Here is a 21,685-nt window from a genome sequence, read left to right on the forward strand (position 1 = left end):
ATGATAAAGAAGCAGAAACAGATAGGCCTAGTTGCAGTAAAGTAAGATATTTTAATAAGTTGAAGAAACAATAATGATTTGTGACACACACACTTACTCTCTCTCTCTCTCTCACACACACACACACACACACACACACACACACACACACACACACACACACACACTTGATTTGCGCATCGCCGTCATGTGTGTATTACACAGGTAACGTTATTAACGTTACATTGCTTCCTGATATCACGTGCGCAAACACAAATAACCTATATTTATATATGTTTACTACAGGGCCGTTGAATGCTTGTATCTGATAACCGAGAAGCTCTTGTAATTATTACTTTACCCCACCTCTCCATGCCGGCTGGTGCAGTAAACATAACATCTAACGTTAGCTGGCTACGATTTCAGTACAGTAATACCAAAGATCCTTGCTCCTTCTCAATTATCTGGTAATATTCTATTCACAAAATACAACCAAAAGTACGGTAATGTTCAAATGTACTTGTGAAAAGTAATCCCGGGCCCTATTTGCGATGGTCCGCCGATTAGAACAGGAAAATGCTCCACAGTGTCTGGAATCTAACTGCTGCTAAGCAACGAAACTAGGAGAACGACCGGTTTAAGATGGCGGCCGTATTTCTCAGTGCCCAGCGGCCAATAGGGCATCTAGTCTCTATATAATATCTATGTCCATACCATCCAAATTTGAGCGCGCGGGGAGTTTCCGTTTTCGAGTTATGAGCGAATTTGTACAACATTCGTGTGTTGATATGGCGGTCGCCATTTCGAATCGTGGGTCATCATGTGACGTCACAGGCGCGCCAGTTCAGTTCAGTTCAGTTCATGACGTCACAGGCGGGGAGCGTCTATACTATCTATACTACTCATTTGCAGAGCAAACACGCAGTTTTATAGACACGGTGAAATATAGTTTACAAACAGTATCAACATGGATAAAATGTTATATTGCGCTAAACGAGCGACCAGCTTATTTGTCAGAAACGCCACCTGCAGCCTAACAGATGGACCGGAGAACATGACAGGTAAGTTAACAACATGACAATGTGAAAATCAGAGGTGGACAGTAACAAAGTACATTTACTTGAGAAGTACACTTTTTGAGTATCTGTACTTTACTTGAGTATTATTTTTTCTGGAAACATTTACTTTAACTTCACTATATTTGAAAGACAAATATTACTTCTCCACCACATTTCTGTCGAAGTCCTTGAGTAGAAAGTAACGTTAGTAACTTAATGTCAGTCAGTGGGTGATTCGGGTTGATGTTGGTGGGCAAGACTGCACATTTCGATCCGATACTTTTTCATTTTAAAAGCCTTTAATTTTAAAAGCATGCACTTGAACTAGCACTTTCCTGGTCTAGAGCAGTGTGTCATGATTTATGAGGTGAATGCATCATTAATATGCTAAATCTGAATACGTTTGCATGACTACTAAATATTTTGTGATTTGTGCTCTCAGCCCGCCTGTAATTAGTCAGTGACTTTTACCAAACTACCATAATTATAGTAAATGTACTATTGTTGTGCCTGCTGTTCAAAAGTGTGGGGTCTGTAAGATTTTGAATTCTCTTCTGCATTTATTTGATCAAAAATACTGTAATATTACAATTTAACATGGGCTATCTGTTTTTTATGTCATAGTAAACTGTAATTTATTCATGTGATCAATGCTGAATTTTCGGCACCATTACTCATGATAAGAATTAATTTTAATATATGCTGATTTGCTGCTCAGGAAACATTTCTTATTATTATCAATGTTGAAAACAGTTTCATATTGTTGTGGAAATACATTTTATGACGAATTATTTGATAAATAAAGTTGAAAGAACAGCATTTATATGAAGTAAAAAAAAATTTAACAGTGTAAAACCCTTGAGTGTCACTTTTGATCAATTTAATGCATCGATCATTGTTGAATAAAAATATGAATTTCATTAAAAAAATCTTACTGACGTCAACATTTCGAACCGTTATGTACACTTTACAGCACAAAGGTTTAACAAAAAAGAAAGAAATACTAGTCCCATACATACATAATTTCAGGAAAGAGAAAACGGGTTGAGATGGAGAAAGTGTTGTTTTGAGTAGAGACATTTGTAACCAACACAGAGATATAACTCTAATATAATTAGCTCAACGTGATCATATTCTCTGATTATTTCTCCTGTGTTTTCAGACTCTTCTCTGTACATCTTTCTGGTTCTTCTGGCTTTGATCTTCGCTGGACTCTTACTATGGTTTCGCCAGTCTCGAGGTAAAACTCCTTAAATACTTTACATTGAGAAAACTCCATTTATGTTATTGTCTATTATTTTAATACTATAATAGTATTGTCCCTTGAGTAGATATACTAAAATGTTTGCTGTGAGGGGTGTACTCACTTTTGTGAGATACTCTGTATATATATAGAGAGAGATGTTTTAATCAGCCCATATAGCCTATATAACTAGGGAATCACCAAACCGTAAGAATAATTCAGATTTATTTTATTTAATGTACCGGTAAGTGGCGGTTGATAATAATATAAAGCCTAGGCCTACCTAATGTACTGCCGGTAACACAGTTGGGACACGATTACTGGCGGACTTCTGAAAATCAACATGTATCTACTGTACCTAACACGCATCCAAACTGAATCAAGATCGGAATAAAACCACAAGAATTAAACTGAAATGGTCAAATTTGTATCAAGCAATAATACAAGCAGTAGCCTATACCAATTATTGCACTATGCTGTCACTAAACTTAATAAAATAGTGTTTAGTTAGGCTACCAAATGTTTTGACAATCACAATAGCTTACACTTATTGTTTGTGAGTCTCTAGTTATTGCCTCTCTGATTCATGTCCGCTTCAGCCTGATGTTTCTGATTTTATTTGAACTTTTCCTTAGGCTTCATGCAGAAAGTAAACATCATGCATGCAACGTTACCTGAGGGAATGGAGAGCAGCAGTGCTCGACCATCGACCAGCGCTGCGGTGTTGTCACAGGAGCGTCCTCAAACACCCGAACAGGAGCCGACTCCAGCCACAGATGCGCTTGAGACCGAGCCAATGGTGGATTACGCTCAACCATCGACCAGCGCTGAGGTGTTGTCACAGGAGCGTCCTCAAACACCTGAACAGGAGCCGACTCCAGCCACAGATGCGCTTGAGACCGAGCCAATGGTGGATTACGCTCAACCATCGACCAGCGCTGAGGTGTTGTCACAGGAGCGTCCTCAAACACCTGAACAGGAGCCGACTCCAGCCACAGATGCGCTTGAGACCGAGCCAATGGTGGATTACGCTCAACCATCAACCAGCGCTACGGTGTTGTCACAGGAGCGTCCTCAAACACCTGAACAGGAGCCGACTCCAGCCACCAGCGCTTCTGTGTTGTCTGAGAGTAACCCCAGCAAGAGCCCAACAGATGCGCCTGCTCAGAACTACCCGACAGGTAACAAAATCTGTTAACCAAAACTCACATGTGTGCAGAAATAACAGTGGGACACGTGGGGGTGTGCGATGTCTCACAGGACACAAAAGTTCATTATTTGCATGTGATTGAAAGCCTTGCCGGCTAAACATTTCATTCACACACACCCGAAGCTCACAGGCACGTCAAACAGCGCCTGGATACTGGACTAAGTTATCTTTCTTACATGAACTCCAATGCTAAACCTGCTAATTATTCACATGAACATCAGGACAGTTTTACGTTAATCTTTCATCTGTAATCTGTGCTAATAAATGTTTCTAATCAATATTCTTTGCTTTCAGAAAAACACACAAAAGGGAGGAAAGGCCTTCCTTGTTTGGCTGCTGTACAGCGTGGCTTCCAAACGCTTCTGAGCAAAGTGTGTCCTTCGCTGGAGCGTCCACAAACCCCTGGACAGGAGCCGACGCCAGCCGAGCCAACAGAACGTGAGTCTCCAGTTATCATGCGGTGCTGTAGTCTAGTTTGTTGTAGCCAGTTGCCCACTGTGTCATATTCATGTCGTTTTCACTGTGCTGTATGTAAAATTAGCATTGCCTTGTCTTTATTTGAAAAAATATGAGTACCGGTACCAGTGCGCACGAAATGACCAGATTACTGAGTGTCCTGTTACAGTGTTTACTTCCTTTTTATTCACATATTCATATATTTTTAAACAATTATTTTATTTGTGAAAAGTACTGTAATAGGATTGCAGATTCAAGAAGTTGCCATTTAAAGTATAAGGAACATGAACAAATGCAAAACCTGCTAATTATTCAAGTGTCAATGTCAGCCTGTTCACTGATTTTATTGGTAATCTTCACACCGGTTGGTTCCTCGCCTGATCTGCACAGGTGTGTTTAGTCACAAGCAGTTCAGTCTCATGCTGTTGTGTGTTTTCCAGGAACCTTTGACTCTATTTATCAACCGGGGAAGAAACTGGCATCGAAGTCCCATGGCGTTGTCCATGAAGCAATTCGAAAATCTGATGGCAAACAAGTATGTTGCTCTTCCTGGAATCACCAAATGTTCTGCCTCTTGTTTCCTTCTGTCTTTCCAGTCCTGACATAAACATCAGTTTTGATCAAAACATGTAAACAATCAAAAATGGATCAGTTCACTTACACTTGCAAATATTTTCTCTTTATTTTTTAGGTGATCATCAAACGTGTTAAGCCGCGCCGGTTTGATTTCCACGTAAGTTGAAAAGATTTTATTCTTCATGAAAATTACTATCAAGAATTATTTATTAAATTATTATTCAGTAATTGATAATTCTGCATGTAGACCGCATAAGATAAAACTGAAAAAGACAATCAAAGCCTTGAAGCATCAGTTGTAAAGTACATGTAGAGTTTGTTGTTTTCTTCTGGAATTGCCCTCACTCTTTAGTAAGGAGGTTTGAGGTCCGGAGTCAACTCACCTTTTGTCAATCTCTTCTTTTAGATTGGCGATTCCCAAGCTTTGTGTCGAGAGGCGGCGCTAATGCGGATAATGGAACACAGCGACCGTGTCATGAAGTTATACGACTGGTTTGAAGATGACAACCTGTTAATTATGGAACATCCAGGTACCAGCATAACCTTGTGTGACTTTATCAAAGATAAGGGAGGTCGTCTGACTGAAGCAGAAGCAAAAGACATCATGCAGAAACTCATCGCTGCTTTACGGGACTGCAGTGAAAAGGATGTTTATTATAAAGACATAAGCCTGAAAAAAGTGCTCATCGACCCAGACACCATGCAGATCAAGTTGACCGGCTTTTACAGAGCACTGTCCATCAGAGAGAGACGTGAGTTTGCTTGTTGAGCGCAAGTCACTGATTTATTATGCACAGGATATGGAAATAAGGGCGTTTTAAAGTTTTTATAACACTGAAAACGTATTGCTTACAGAAACACCCGAGTTGAAATCAGTGGCAGAGAGGAGAATTGACGCTTTAATGGCAACAAATGAAGGCTTACACAGAGCGCTGAAGAGGATGGTCAAAGGACAATGTCTTTGGTTTGGTAGGAAAAATACAGGCTTGTCCGAAGGTGAGACCAAAAACAAGAACGAAATGGAAATAGCATTGCTTGAAAACATATAAAGCTCTTACACAAGTGACAGTAAAGTTACCTTGATGACAAATAAGCAAAGTGTAAAACAGCGGATAGACAGTGAAGTTTAGCAATGAATAAAATGTTCATGGGCATCCAGAGAATGCCATAGTAACAGCAGCAAATGCAGTGTGTTTGATGGTAACATTACCTTACTTAGTTACATAAACAACATATCTCAAAATCATACAGGACTAATCAGCTCTCTTCTGAAAACCTTTACAGAATACCAGGATCTACTTCTGAAACTTCGTGACAGAGAGTCAGGGATCATCTTACAGAACATTTTAGATCATGACTGGTTTAAGAACACACCAGACACAGATGCACTCGAGTCAGGCAGTGAGTCTCTAGTTATTACCTCTCTGATTCATGTCCGCTTCATCCAGATCAGTTTCTGATGTTAGTTTGAACTTTTCCGTAGGCTACATGCAGTTTGAGGGAATGGATAGCAGCAGTGCTCAACCGTCGCCCAGAAACCCCAGCAACAGCTTAACAGATGTGCCAGCGCAGAACAACCCGACAGGTAACTGAGGACATTAATACACATCAAAACTCACATGTACAGTAGGTAGTCAACCAGAATGCCTATTACCGCCGTGACAAAGTCACCGCAGCAAAATTAAACCAGTCGCATTTCAAAGTCATTCCTGAAATGACCGCCAGGTGGCGCAGAGCGACAGTTAGCAAAACAGCAGCAATTGCCGCATTTTGAAACGTAAGTGGGGCTAATGTCAAATACTACAACTATGGTCATTTCCAAATAAGCCTACAACAAACGTGAAAAATAAAGAAAGAGCTATTGACATTCCCTATACAATAATGTAACAAAAGTTGAAACTGTGTCAGAACAGAAGCGTATTCAGCGCGAATAGCAGCGCAATAGCAAACAAACAAACAAAAAATAAATACACAAAAGACCATCATAGGCATATCTGGCAGTCAGTGAACATAAATGATGCTGATTATTTTAACTATTCTATTAAGGAATGAGAATGAAGAGCGCTTCTCTCTCGTGTGCGCACACACACTGACTGCTGGACTACTGAGCTTCTGGCTAGTACACTCGTGGTCGAGTGGTAGAACTTAGAATGATGTAGATGACACCGGTTTAAATCCCGAACAAACATGGGCTACTGTAATTGTTTTATCATTATTAATGGAGAGAGATTTGTCTAGTTCTAAAACTAGACAAATTTGTCTTGTCTAGTTCTAGTTCTAAAACTCTGCTTTTAGGTATTTTTGTGCTTATTTGATGACCAGCACTTCCATTTTACACTAAGGAACAAATATTATCCAACACAATGACTGAATTTGTATAATATTTCCAATCGTAATTTCAAAAGCAGTTCTGTTAGGAACAGAAAAAAAAACTTTATGTGGTTCCCTATACAGAAAGAGTTTTTAAAAATATGGTTGTGCAAGGTGCGATTTGCCAGGGGGATTTCCATTTGGTCTAAATATCCCTGCTTTTGCTGTGTTAACCATTCTTGTTCTTCGAAGCAACAAAAGCTAAATCATTTGTTACAGTTATTTTTTGTAATTGGTGTGGATGACACGCAGCGAAAACAGTATTATCAGCTGTAGCCTGTGTTTCTACCCTGAGACATTTAATATCGAGAGAGTGAGAGTGACAAAATAAGCTAAAAAGAGACCCAGCAGAGACCGGCGAGAGAGAGGCAAAGGAAAACGCCAGTTCTTAATTTATGTTGCTTTGTAGGCAATATTTTCATTTTGTACCGTTTTAATTGTAGCCTACACAACAAAGCTGCAATTTCTTTGTCAATACACATTCTTTCGTTGCAAATCTTTCGTTGCTAAGAAAAGTGTTTGTGTATGTCTTGCATTCTCAAACCTGTGAGAATATATGACCCCACCCAAACCCGTGTCCCGTCCCACTGATGGTACTCAAAATAATGTCACGGTTGGCAGGTCTGCAGACTAATAAATAACTAGATTTGTTTAATAGATGAAATTACTGTCACACCACAGCCAGTTCTTCAGTCGAGCAGTTTTAATGATTCTTAATATTTTAAACAATATTTAATTGTGTTACTGTGGCAAGCAGGACGAGGTCGAGATGAGCACCAGTCTCGATTGTCTCACGAAGGAGCTACGGGAGCATAAAAGCAGGAGCGATGACAGTGAAGAACAGGAGAGGACCTGGCCTGGACATCTACATTACATTGAATCATTTTGCAGACGCTTTATGGCTGACACCCGGCTGAATGGAGAAGTTGTGATGAAGTGCTGGGGGTCGGGGGGACAGGCGAGTGGCGTCCGTGAGGGAGCGGAGGAGTCTCCACCGCTGGCCGTGGTCCGGAGCCTGATGGGGAGGAGCAGTGAATGACGAGCTCCTGCCCGGACCCGGAGGAGCCGTCGCCGTCCCCCAGGAGTGTCGAGCCGGCACAGGCGCGCCAGTTCTGTTCGTGACGTCACAGGCGGGGAGAGCGCAGTGTGTGAGAGCAGGTCAGTCCAGCAATCATCAGAGTTCATGCAAACACACAGTCTATAGACACAGTAGTGAGATACAGTTTACAAATGCAGTTGGATTACGCTCAGCCCAGCAGATGCTGTCTGAGGACATTTATACAAACCAAAACTCACATGTGCAGACATAACAGTGGCACACGATTACTGGGGGGCTTCTCACTCAACTCAAGCTTGGTAACAGTCTGAATGAGAACGTAAGAATGCAGATTTGCCATTTTAACTGAAATTAGGACTGGTGTTGCTTAAGAAATATATTTATCCCCTAAGCTGCAGCCGTCCTATAGGCTCGTCTTCTCATGAACAGTGTTTTTCTCTTTCTGACATGTCATACCTGTTGGGTTTACATTTTTAAATGAAATTGAGTATTAAAAGGGTTGCTTGTGTGCGCTGGTGTTTAATCCAGTCTTTTAACGAGGCGCCTGTACCCATGTTAAACAGGCTAGGCTATTTAATCAATAACGCACACAGCGTAGAGGAGAGTGACAGTCAACTACTTTGAATATTATTGCATTTTGGGCATAAACATGTATACAATAGTGAAAAGATTGACATTGAAAAATGACACCGAATGGTTAAAATATTTAATCCCAATAAACAAATGTTGGTGGTTCGCACTGATGTTATTCCTCTGTTCTCACACACTTCAGCGCCGCGGTCGCTAGTTTAGACGAATACTGACATCTCATTGACCACAGTACACTGAAAGTAAACATAACCAGAAATAAGTGAGGCGTACTATATCATTCAAATATTATAAAGTTGTTGTTGTTGTAATACGTGTCCAGGTGCAGGTCCACCATCTGATCTGGATACGGCCGGGATCCGGTGGACTTCAGGAACAGGGGAGAGACTGGTGGACACTTCAGGACTGCGGTGTGTCGTGTCCGGGCGCTGGTCCTTCATCAGATCTGGATATGGCCTGGATCCGGCGGACTGCGGCAAACCTCGGATAAACAGAGCGACTAACATTAGCGTAGGCGCCATCCTTATGATGTAACGAGTACATCAGGGTTTATGGGGAATGTTCCCGTAAATTGACTTATATACACACACACTCACTCAATCACACTAGGGCTGGGCGATATGACGATATTCTTGTATATCGGCGATGTCTCGCAAGTATCGCAATGTCGATTATAACAATCTGTTTACAGACGATAATCATCAATATCCAAAAACGAGTAAGATTAGGAATAGAAAACCGATTCTTCTTGATAGTATTCTTTAAGCGCAAGACGCGAGAGAACAGTCGCGCTGTTTTCTGTGCTGCACTCTTACAAAGAGCCGTCTCTCATAGTACACGGACAAATACACACAGAATTTTACCTCACAATTATCCTTCTAGTTAATTTATAGCATCAAATAAACATGAATAAACATCAGAAGAATTGTTGTTTCAACCACGGAAAGACGTCAATAGCCTACACACGTTTTTTCAAGTTCAAATATGCTAGTTCAAAAAAGTTCAAAAATACCCCTTGCTATAACATCAACATGTATTCACCATTACAATCACCAAATTGTCTTCTGTTCAGTTCAGTTGTATTTAACAGTTCTCCTCGCTAAACGAAATTCGTTTCAAACACAATGCGATAAGAACACTGTTGAGATTATTAGCAACACTAACATAAGCAAAGCTAATGTTTTATGCTCGTTTAAGCAGTAAAACCTTTAACGTTTCAATCATTAAATTAAACTAACTGAATTGCAGGCTATAGATAAAGTGCAGCCAAACTCAACATGACTTGTGTTAACTGTATATGTCGGCAGTGACGTCTCCGGCGGGGCGTGTTGGGGGCGGGGCTTGGGTAGACGATATAATCAGATATCATGGTATTTTTTTTAAGGCGATTATCGATAACATAATTTTTACATATCGCCCAGCCCTAAATCTCACACACACACACACTCACTCACTCAATCGCTCAATCACACACTCACTCACTCACACACACTCACTCACTCACTCACTCTCACACACACACTCACTCACTCACACACACTCAATCTCACACACACGCACACTCAATCTCACACACACACACACACTCAATCACACACACACACACACATACACTCAATCTCTCTCACACACACACTCACTCACTTGGGCCGATCTCGATTGCTCCTGTCTGCCGCGCTGCAGTTGATTTGCGTCTGTAACTTCGTATATCTTTCCGTTTTGAATAATTATTTACTATCATTCCCTGTTGTTTATACTGCTAAAATATAACTTACTCAACATCACATATTAAGCTGACATCGCTAGCTTCAATCTAAATAATTACTAGTACAACACGCTAGTAATTCGCTAGCCAGTTAGTGTGCCATCCGTTCGCTCTATTTATTTATTTATTTCACTCGCGGCTTTTACAAATCCATCAAAGCTGTGGTAAGTAGTGATCAATCAACAAACACGGTAAGTCATGTCTTCTCCTCTTATTGTCACTTGCACTTCATGTAACATGTATAGCATAGCTTTCTCTGTCAGCACAGGATTTACATGTGATAAATGCAGGGAGATAGTCAGGCTGACGGAGAAGATTTCAGAACTAGAGACACGCATCGAACTTTAATTGAGGATAGTAAGAGTTAGGGCTGGGCGATATGACCAAAATCTCATATCACGATATAAGTCATCTCATATCCCGATAACGATATATATCACGATATAGTACCTTTTCTGTAAATTCAATCAATTAATAATTTATATATATAATTATTACATGGAAAATACTTTTAGCATATATCAAATAAAAGAAAAGTTGATATATATATATTGAGTATATATTAAGTATATCCTCAAAAATGTTTATATATATATATATTATATTCTCAAAAAAAAAAAAGGGCAAATGTTTGATTAAGAATGTAGAAATATAAAATATGAACGAAATTTAAAACACTTTTCAAAAACAAATGATTACAGGCCCAACATAAAATATTGCTATATAAAATACCAAATGTAAAAATTCAATGGAAGATGTTTAAAATGTAGCAGAAATCAGGGCTCTGAACCTGTTCAATGAACGAAAACAAACAAACGAAATTTTGACAGGAGCATCACCAGAACCGGAAACCAAATTAAATTTAATCGTTCTGAACAGACCGTTTATATACTGTCTATGGAACAGACACGCTTATTTGAAATGGCCATTAACCGGTTAACAACGTTATTTTATCGTTCTGTTAACTATTTTAATTTGCCAGTCAACCAATCATGTATTCAAATAGTACAGACTGAGCAAATGTGATATTGACGCGCATAGCCTATCCAACGTGAGTGAAATGCCCATGCTCAGCTGTCAGTCATCATTGATAAGTCGCAATGGGAATGCGCTGGCGTTAGTTTTCCATACTGTATGTCACCAACTGTCAAAAAATTAGGCCTACATTTCAGTGAAAATGAATAGCAGGTAATATGCAACTTTTTGTTTTTTGAAACCAGCGAAAATTGCAGGATAGTGTAATGGATCCACATGGATCAACACAACGTCACATCACGCACTTAAAGCGCTTCTGTGAACGGAGAAAACAGAATAAAGCTAAATATATAAAACTAATATATAACGTTAGGCCTATATGCGAAATATAGGCTATTTGCCTTAAATAATTACAGATTAACAAAACGAAAGGAAGCATTTTGCTGAGCTTCGGATCATGCGACAGGGTCCAAAGTTCACAAAAAGGAAACCGAGATGTTAGAAAAGGGAATCGAGCTTGTTTTCTGTATTTTACGGCTTTACAGTTTTGAATAATTTTTTGCTTCTATCCGTATGACCATAAATTACGGAGTAACGGATTCCTGTTCCTGTGATCGCGCCGACGCTTCACGGCACGCGCACACGTTATTGCATTGCTAACTTGACATAGCAGCATGTTCATTATCAAAATATATTAGTCAACTAAACAAAGAAATTTTACCAAATCATGTTCAGGCTACAGAGGTAGCCCCTCATTTAGGAACGAGCTCCTCGGTTTGTCCTGGCTGGTCCTGCTCGGAAACACCCGGTTCTATCACCCTTCACTCGCCATGTTATTCACGTTTCTGCCTGCATTCTCATGGCGGCGTGTAAGATTGCAGTCCTCCAAATGATGAAAAAAGTTTTGCCGTAAACAATGTTTTTTGCGACACCACGATATGAACGATAGAGCATAATATGAATCGATAGACTTTTTATATCGTCCATCCGATATATATCGTCATATCGCACAGCCCTAGTAAGAGTGTAATTGTAATTTGCGCTGGCCCCCTTCCTGTTCGCAGGAGTGATGAGATGGTTAGTAGATTGTGTTCACTCAATGGCTGGCTGTCTGGGTGGTGTCCGCGAAATAATATAGAATTCATAGACAATTGGAAAAGTTTTTGGGGCAGACCTGACCTGTTGAAAAGAGATGTTATTCATCCCTCCTGGGATGGTGCTGCTCTTCTCTCTAGTAATTTGGCTCATAGTCTTCGAGATAAAACATGACAATCTGGGGCTCAGGTCAGGAAGCAGACAGACTGGCTTAACCGACCGTCTGCTAGCGGCCTCACGTCACCAAGGTCAGATAAATCCCATCACATAGAGACTCTTTCACCTAGATATCATCATATAGAGACTCTTTCACCTAGATATCATCATATAGAGACTGTGTCTGTTCCCCGAATTTGGAAATACAAAAAACTTACAAACCCATCTAAGGTTAAAAATTTAATTGATGTTCAACAAATAAAAAACTGATATAATACGGATGAGCAAATGATAAAGCTTGGGTTGCGGAATATTCGATCTCTTACTTCAAAAGCGCTAATAGTTAAGGATATGATTTCAGATTATAACCTAGATGTGCTGTGTTTGACAGAAACCTGGCTAAAACCAAACGATAACATTGCTTTAAATGAGTCAACCCCACAAGATTACAGTTATAAACATGAACCTCGTCTGAAAAGCAAAAGGAGGTGGTGCTGTAATTTATAGTAATATTTTCAAAATGACTAAGAAGTCTAGTCTCAAATATAATTATTTTGAAGTGTTGTAAAATTATCTAGTGTAAATGATAAATCCCGTTTGAGATTTGTACTGGCTACTGTATACAGGCCACCAGGGAGCCATACAGACTTCATCTGCAGCCAGTACTAACTCTGATAGAAAGTCAGCAAATTCTTTGATAAAGTACTAATTGTTAATAGATAATGAAAAAGATGCATTAGGATTGGCATTTAAAGATATTTTTTACTCTATTGGAGTTAGACAACACGTGTCAGGATCCTACTACTCATTGCCGTAATCATACTCTAGATCTAATACTATCACATGGAATAGATGTTGATGCCGTTGAAATACTGCAGCAGAGCGATGACATCTCAGATCATTATCTAGTCTCATATAAACTTCATTTAGCCAAGGCTGCATAACCGACTCCGTGTTAAACATATGTGACCTATCACTTCTGCCACTAAAGATTGCTTTATTAATAATCTTCCTGATCAGTTTCATCATCTCAGCATCCCGGATAGCTTAGAAGAACTTGATATTGCAACAGAAACTTTTAACTCTCTCTTTTCCAGCACTTTAGACACAGTTGCTCCGCTGCGCTTAAAGAAGATTAAAGAAAATAGTCCAACGCCGTGGCACAACGAGCACACTCAGGCCCTTAAGAGAGCAGCCAGAAAAATGGAGAGAAAACTTGATCCTACAGAATTAGTAAATTACTGGCCGATCTCGAATCTGCCTTTTCTGTCAAATATACAAGAAAAGTTATTTTTTTCACAACTATGTTCCTTTTTAGCAAGAAATGATATCTGCGAGGATTTTCAGTCCGGATTTAGACCGTACCATAGTACCAAGACAGCTCTCATTAGAGTCACAAATTATTTGCTCCTATCATCCGATCGTGGTTGTGTCTCTCTATTAGTGTTACTTGATCTTAGTGCTGCATTTGACAATATCGACCACAATATTATTTTAAATAGACTCGAACATTATGTTGGCATTGGTGGAATTGCACTAGCATGGTTTAAATCATACTTATCTGACCGTTATCAGTTTGTAGCAGTAAATGAAGAGATGTCTTATCGATCACAAGTTCAGTATGGCGTACCACAAGGCTCAGTACTAGGACCGCTGCTGTTCACTCTGTACATGCTACCATTAGTCTTCCTACCATTGTCCGGGAAGCAGACACACTCTGTCAGTTCAAAGCTAGATTAAAGACACATCTCTTTGACCTAGCATTCACATAATGCACTACAGACTTCTATAACTCAATGTTAGGCTGCATAGATTAGGTCAGCCGGAACCGGGAACACTTCCCATAAATCCTGATGTACTCGTTACATCATAAGGATGGCGTCTACGCTAATGTTAGTCTCTCTGTTTATCCGAGGTTTACCGCAGTCCGCCGGATCCAGGCCGTATCCAGATCTGACGAAGGACCAGCGCCTGGACACGAGGACAACACAGTCCTCAAGTGTCAACCAGTCCCTTCCCTGTTCCTGAAGTCCGCCGGATCCCGGCCGTATCCAGATCAGATGGTGGACCTGCACCTGGACCCATCCATGGCGCATACCTCATCACCCCTGTGAAGGCCTCATGGACACGACAGCCATCGGCACTGATCCTCAACAAACTCGTCTCCATACCGGCGTGATGACTCCGATTTGCAACCATTCTATATATTCTATATATTATTTTTATATATATAGGGGGGGGGGGGGGGGCAACCCAACAACTTGAGTAGGAGAAGCACATCCGCTGCTCACAAAGATCTCTCTGCCCGCTGGTAATCACACACACCTGGTTATGTGTGCCATGTGCAGTTTCAATGGCCAATCAGCTTCCTTGTTTCTCCCAGGTGGCACCATGTGCTCACAACCAATAGGCTGTACTCATTTTGATCTCAAATTCTCTTTATTTAATAATGATGAATCTATACTTTTTAACCTTTAACTTTTTTTCCCCCTCAAATTGAACTTAACACACACACACTCACTCAATCTCTCAAAATTTCACCTGTAGTAAGTCAGTCTGGTCACTAGGGAATTACTACAACTTCTGAAACATGAAAAAACACTATAGGTGAATTACAGTAATATTTTCATATTAATATTTGTGTACTGTACGTACAGTAAGGGACATATTGTTAAATTTTCACCTGTAGTAAGTCAGTCTGGTCACTAGGGAATTACTACAACCTTTGAAACATGAAAAAAACACTATATGTGAATTACAGTAATATTTTAGTATCAATATTTGTGTACTGTACGTACAGTAGAGGATGTATTGTTAAAATTTCACCTGTAGTAAGTCAGTCTGGTCACTAGGGAATTACTACAACCTTTGAAACATGAAAAAACACTATAGGTGAATTACAGTAATATTTTCATATTATTATTTGTGTACTGTACGTACAATAAGGGAGGTATTGTTAAATTTTCACCTGTAGTAAGTCAGTCTGGTCACTAGGGAATTACTACAACCTTTGAAACATGAAAAAACATTATGTGAATTACAGTAATATTTTAATATTAATATTTGTGTACTGTATGTACAGTAAGGGAGGTATTGTTAAATTTTCACCTGTAGTAAGTCAGTCTGGTCACCAGGGTACTACTACAGTACAACCTTTGACATATGAAAAAAAAAAACACTAAGTGAATTACAGTAATATTTTCATATTAATATTTGTGTACTGTATGTACAGTAAGGGAGGTATGGTCAAAATTTCACCTGTAGTAAGTCAGTCTGGTCACTAGGGTACTACAACATTTGAAATATGAAAAAAACTAAACTAAATTAATTACAGTAATATTTTAGTATCAATATTTGTGTACTGTACGTGCAGTAAAGGATGTATTGTTAAAATTTCACCTTTAGTAAGTCAGTCTGGTCACTAGGGTACTACTACAACATTTGAAATATGAACTAAACTAAATTAATTACAGTAATATTTTAGTATCAATATTTGTGTACTGTACGTGCAGTAACGGATGTATTGTTAAAATTTCACCTGTAATAAGTCAGTCTGGTCACTAGGGTACTACTACAACATTTGAAATATGAACAAAACTAAACTAAATTAATTACAGTAATATTTTAGTATCAATATTTGTGTACTGTACGTGCAGTAACGGATGTATTGTTAAAATTTCACCTGTAATAAGTCAGTCTGGTCACTACTTTTTACTACAACCTTGAGAGCAGCGCGTAATAGCCTACACTAAAATAACCCATAGTATCTGTCTGCATCCTGCAAGACTTCAAGTTACGTCCATTTCAAGTTGCTCACTGTTTTGCTGCACAGACGGTCGGTGCATGAAATAAAAGTACCGCGAGAGCGATTAGAGAAAAGACAGTTCCGTATGATTTTGAATCTTGTATCTAGTATCTTGAACATACTAGAGTTGATTAAACTGACTCTTAGCTGTTCAAGAACCGAAATGCTTGTTTTGGTATACAGACAGTAAAGCAAGCTGCAATCTGCATTAGTGCCATAGATAGCCTACTGATAATGTATTGCAAGAAAACAATATTGCAATCGTTCTATCAATCATTCTTCCCACCTCAACTAAAGTGTGGAGCAAGCTCTAATATATCGTTTTGGAATTGGGCTTTATTTTTATTTTTTTAAATAAATAATTTTAAACATCTTTTGATGTCTTATTGTATTCCTTTTTTTGCTGATGATTAAAATGATGATTACATTTTGCTGATGATTAAAAATGTTGACTGATATCATGAACAGCTAAATGCACCTGACACTGACAAACAAATATACTTTTGAGACGAATGAACAACAAGCACACTGAACACCCATAACAAAATCTTTTAATTGAAAGGCAACACAATGAGGGTTAAATGACAAATGAAGAATTGTCACCTCAAAAGCACCACAGCTGCACAAAAAATAAAGAGGAAACAGTCGTAAACTGGTATAGAAAACAATAAATTAGGTGACCTCTATGCATGCTATATCTATTAGGTGACTTTAATCAAACCACGGATCCGTGATAAGTTTTGTGATCCGTCTCGCCACTAGTGTAGCACTATGATCACTTTGAGGGGAGGATAAATCTGGGGATAAAAATAATTAAGCAGAGGCAGGGATACATTGACCAGAAAGGGGGAAATCCCACGCATCCTTTATGTAATTTTATTTGTAAAACTACACATTGTAAAATTATTTTAAATTTTTACATCCATTTAATTCTGCTACACTCAAAAGTTCAGATTTAAAGGATTGCATCATTACTTGATTTTAACTGTTCAAATATGTTCATCGTTCTAGCAAATACATGGTTGCGCAAATTAACTAACATCATTCAAGCACACTTTTAACAAACCTGATTAAAATAAGACAATCTCCTTATTTGTTGCATTATTATTATTTTTCTGTACCTGTATTTACAAATACTACGACTACTTTGGACTTCGACCGAAAACAGGAACTAAATACAGGTATTTGCGCTGGCTGAAATAACATCATATTTATTCATATCTTTCACATCTACTGCAGTCAGAATCACTCGTGTTCACTCTGAAGGAATCACTCAACATGGCTGGGCACTTGTAATGACACATCAAGGATGTTAAGAGGCTAAAAGCAGGTTTAAAACGTTCCCCATTGAAGTCAATAGGGTGCAATTTTTTAAAAAGAGGATAACACGGTGTAGGCAACACCGATTTTTGTCGTTGTTCTCTGTATTGACAGCACTCCAAATTTACTAAAAAATGAGCTCAATGTTAAAATTGACCGGAGTTCTCCTTTAAGTGCTTTAAACCAACCTTTATTAAACATTAATTGCATTAATATTCAGTGTTCATTAAAATGTTTACAGACACACACACACACCTGATGGATGTAATGATTTACTGTACAAACTGTATTTTCCATCTCCTTACACTAACTTTACCCCTAAACAATATAGTAACACTTTAGTTTAAAGTCCGAATCTCGCTATTATTTGGTTGCTTATTAGCATGCATATTACTAGGATATTGGCTGTTTATTAGTACTTATAAAGCACATTAATGCCTGATTCTGCATGCCTATATTCTACATCCCTTAATGCCTAAACTAAACAACTCCCAACTAAGCAGGTAATTAGTAGTTTATTGTCATAGTTAATAGCGAGAATAATTGGACCCTAAAGCGTGACCATTTATTTAAGGAACACTTAATAGTAATGCAATTAATGCCTAATAAAGGTTGGTTCAAAGCACTTATGAATGACATTTTGTCATTGGCCATGCCTTGATCTAAAGAGAGAACCATTTACAGTTAATACATAAACGGAAACATATACATAAACAAACATTATCAAACTTTATATATGAGCTAATAAAGAATAATAATTGTGTTAATTACAGTGACAATGAATGAAGAACTCACTATTTGTATATAGCCTATTATTAATATATTAACAATGTAGATACTATTAACTGTGAATTAACTATAAATTAATAGTTTGGAAATTATTTTTAAGAACTGAATAACTATATACTTATAAATAGTTACCATTAATCTTTGTTAATATTAGTAAAAATACAGTTCTTAATTGTTATTCATGTTAGTTCACAGTGCATTAACCAGTTAACAAATGCACTTTTGATTTTAAAAACTTATTGGTAAATGGTGAAATTAACACTGACTAATAAGATTATTAAATGCAGTAGAATTATTCTTCCTTGTTATTTCTTAACTACCGGTAATGTTAACCAAGTGTTACCGGTAATACGTTATAATTTGTTAACAGTTACTAATATGAACTAACAATGAGCATTTGTTACAGTATTTATTCATCTTTCTTAATGTTATGTAATAAAAAAAAACATGTTTGCTCATTTTAGTGCACAGTGCATTAACAAATACAAGTTTTTAATGTATTAGTAAATGTTGATATTAACATAAACTAAAATGAATAAATGCTGTTGAAGTATTGTTCATCGATTCTTAGTTCATGTTGAATAAAGTAGTTAATGAAAACTTTAGTTTAGAGGAAACTGTTATCACCATATTATCTTTTTATTATAATTATTATTTTTATTATAAGAAAGTAATGCAATGAAGTAATGCAAATCTTTATTTTGGATTTCTGTTTTTGTCCAAAATGCATTCATAAACATAATACAAATATTTATAAGATAAAGCATGTGGCAGGTGGAGCTAGCAACTGTAAGACAAGACATACTGCTCGACAGCAATCGATTTCACTCTGCCCTTACCTTCTTTTGAAGATATTTTACCTTTCTCTCCAGTCGTATATAAACAGACACAACATTAGGGGACAACAGATAGCACTTTGTCCAAGTCCTATTCAACATTTGGAAAATGACTTTTTACAAAATTGCTCCAGTGAAAGAGTAACTGGCAGCAGGAGCATGTTAACTGCCTCATTTGGAGGTGGTGTTGCCATGGGATGGAGCCTGTGGCTGCTGTTGCTGTTGCTGCTCCGCGAGCGCTTGCTGTAAGCGTGTGCGCTTCCGGGAGTAATGCTGCCAGTGTAGGATCTGCTGTTCGTCTATGAACTTGGCACACTGCGCATTCACCAGCTCCTTTCGGAAGTGCTCATACTGCAACAGCTCTAACATGTGCAGACAATGAGGATACCTAAGGGGAAAATGATTAATTTTTTTAAGATTACTATGAGTCTAATATGATCACATAATCACGAAAACCATGAAACTAATTTATTGAGAAAGTTAATAAGTTAAAGAGTTATAGATGAGATTCGTTGGGGAAAGTTACATTTAAAAGTAATGCGTTACAATATTGCGTTACTCCCTAAAAAAAAAAGTAACTAGTAATTACATGTAATGTTAAATTATGCGTGTTATTTTTTCCTCCATCTGACAGATGCTCAATCTCTTCCAGCCTATATAACATACAACTTCATTTTCTTTAAAAAACACATTTGAAATATTTTTATATTCTGACCACTTAGAATATGTTCTGATACCTACTACAGCTATGCATTACAAAAGATTTCTTAACATTACGGGTTACATACATGCTGTACAACACTTTTTATTAAAGTAATGTGTTTTGTTACTTTTGTACTTTTTGTCTGTTCCCATGCATGCATGAGTGTCTACATTATGGAGAAGATGCATTACTTTAATCATATATATATATATATATATATATATATATATATATATATATATATATATATATATATATATATATATATATATATATATATATAAGATTAGTAAAAAATGTACAGCATAAGACTTACTTCAGAAATTTAGCATATTCTGGTTCTTTCCAGTAAAGTAGGTACTTCAAGTAATTGACAAAAGGCTTCTCTCTCAGGTAACCTCTTTGAGCCAGAACTGCAGGATAAAAAGCAGGATGTTTGTAAAAATATTAAAAAATGTATAAGATATTTAACCATAAAAAAATGACCTTAGATTTCGTGTTTCAAACAGATATATATGAACCAATAACTGACATATCTGAATCACTGTAACATTTAAAATAAGCTTGTAACAATGTCAATGTTTGTTCTTACAGTTCATTTAACCATAAAAAAATGACCTTAGATTTCGTGTTTCAAACAGCTATATATGAACCAATAACTGACATATCTGAATCACTGTAACATTTAAAATAAGCTTGTAACAATGTCAATGTTTGTTCTTACAGTTCAGGTAGTTTGGGTTAGCTAGGCACTGAACAAACTCCAACTCCAGCTGGAAACGGTTTCTTGCCTGCTCCTCTGCAAAAGTAAGATTTTTAAAAGGTTATCAACGATTTTTTTTATGACGAAATGCAACATATTTCAGTACAACCACCCCACGTATTAATTTATATTCGCATCATGTAGATGGCATATAATAAAGATGAGTAATATTGTCAGTAATATTGTTACAATCAAATCAAACTTGTTTGCAGTCGTGCGAAAGGATATTAGTGAAATAACACGTTCATCAACAAATTACAAACCTGTTTCCATAACCCCAGCCATGACAGACGACGGGAGAGAAAACGATGTTGAAATATCTTGAAAATGTCTATATTTAAACGGATGTATATAGAGATTACTAAACCAAAATATGCCGTTTTTGTTTGGGAAATCCTACGGAGACGCCATATTTACCAGCAAACCAGAGCGTGTGTCGTAAAATTTTACGTCGTTGTGCAAATGAGACCAGACTGTACGGTGTCATGACAACGGCCCTGCCAGTTTTCCAAATTTGCATACAGCTTTGAAGCTGCAAGTAGGGAGAAGAGAAAAACATGTTATGGCTATCGTGGATGAATTTAAACATTAAAGCTACATTACAGACATAGACATCTAGTTAAACTGTTAACTCTTAGTTAACAATTAATATATCGTGTCAAACTAAGTTGCGAATATGTCATTAGTCACATATTTGATAAAATAATATAATTTGTTGTTTGTGTAAAGCGTATAATGGAATGTCATGCGAATGGAATGGAATGCGTATTTACCATGTATTTACACTTTCATGACGTATCGAAACCTTCTACAGCGCAAGCGTATTCAAACGTGAACTATGCAACGCATAATCAGTCGCAAATAAATAGGCCTACATTAGTCATAGTTAATAGCATTGTTTATCCCCCAGCTCGCTTTTTTTGGGGGGCTGTTTGGAGATG

At 37.8% G+C, this 21,685-nt stretch overlaps 3 protein-coding genes across 3 annotated transcripts; 2 read left to right on the plus strand and 1 right to left on the minus strand.

Annotated features, from left to right (window-relative positions):
- Positions 1-886: 886 nt before the first annotated feature.
- Positions 887-3,288, plus strand: LOC306985157 (uncharacterized protein; the record flags this gene model as incomplete). The annotated part of the gene is made up of 4 exons (XM_079587094.1): positions 887-1,040; positions 2,200-2,277; positions 2,916-3,228; positions 3,279-3,288. The coding sequence occupies exons 1-4, from the start codon at positions 947-949 to the stop codon at positions 3,286-3,288; spliced, it is 495 nt and encodes a 164-aa protein (XP_079443220.1). The 5' UTR covers positions 887-946.
- Positions 3,269-8,901, plus strand: LOC306984838 (uncharacterized protein). Its single transcript, XM_079586543.1, has 10 exons — positions 3,269-3,461; positions 3,785-3,928; positions 4,387-4,481; positions 4,638-4,679; positions 4,929-5,274; positions 5,378-5,518; positions 5,807-5,923; positions 6,006-6,107; positions 7,650-8,050; positions 8,860-8,901. The coding sequence occupies exons 1-9, from the start codon at positions 3,299-3,301 to the stop codon at positions 7,706-7,708; spliced, it is 1,209 nt and encodes a 402-aa protein (XP_079442669.1). The 5' UTR covers positions 3,269-3,298; the 3' UTR covers positions 7,709-8,050; positions 8,860-8,901.
- Positions 8,902-16,868: 7,967 nt separating this feature from the next.
- Positions 16,869-21,278, minus strand: med31 (mediator complex subunit 31). Its single transcript, XM_079586806.1, has 4 exons — positions 21,008-21,278; positions 20,706-20,780; positions 20,298-20,394; positions 16,869-19,666 (listed from the first exon to the last, which is right to left on the minus strand). The coding sequence occupies exons 1-4, from the start codon at positions 21,027-21,029 to the stop codon at positions 19,450-19,452; spliced, it is 411 nt and encodes a 136-aa protein (XP_079442932.1). The 5' UTR covers positions 21,030-21,278; the 3' UTR covers positions 16,869-19,449.
- Positions 21,279-21,685: the final 407 nt, after the last annotated feature.

Source organism: Phoxinus phoxinus (genome assembly GCF_949152265.1).
Source record: "Phoxinus phoxinus genome assembly, chromosome: 17".
NCBI lineage: Eukaryota > Metazoa > Chordata > Actinopteri > Cypriniformes > Leuciscidae > Phoxinus > Phoxinus phoxinus.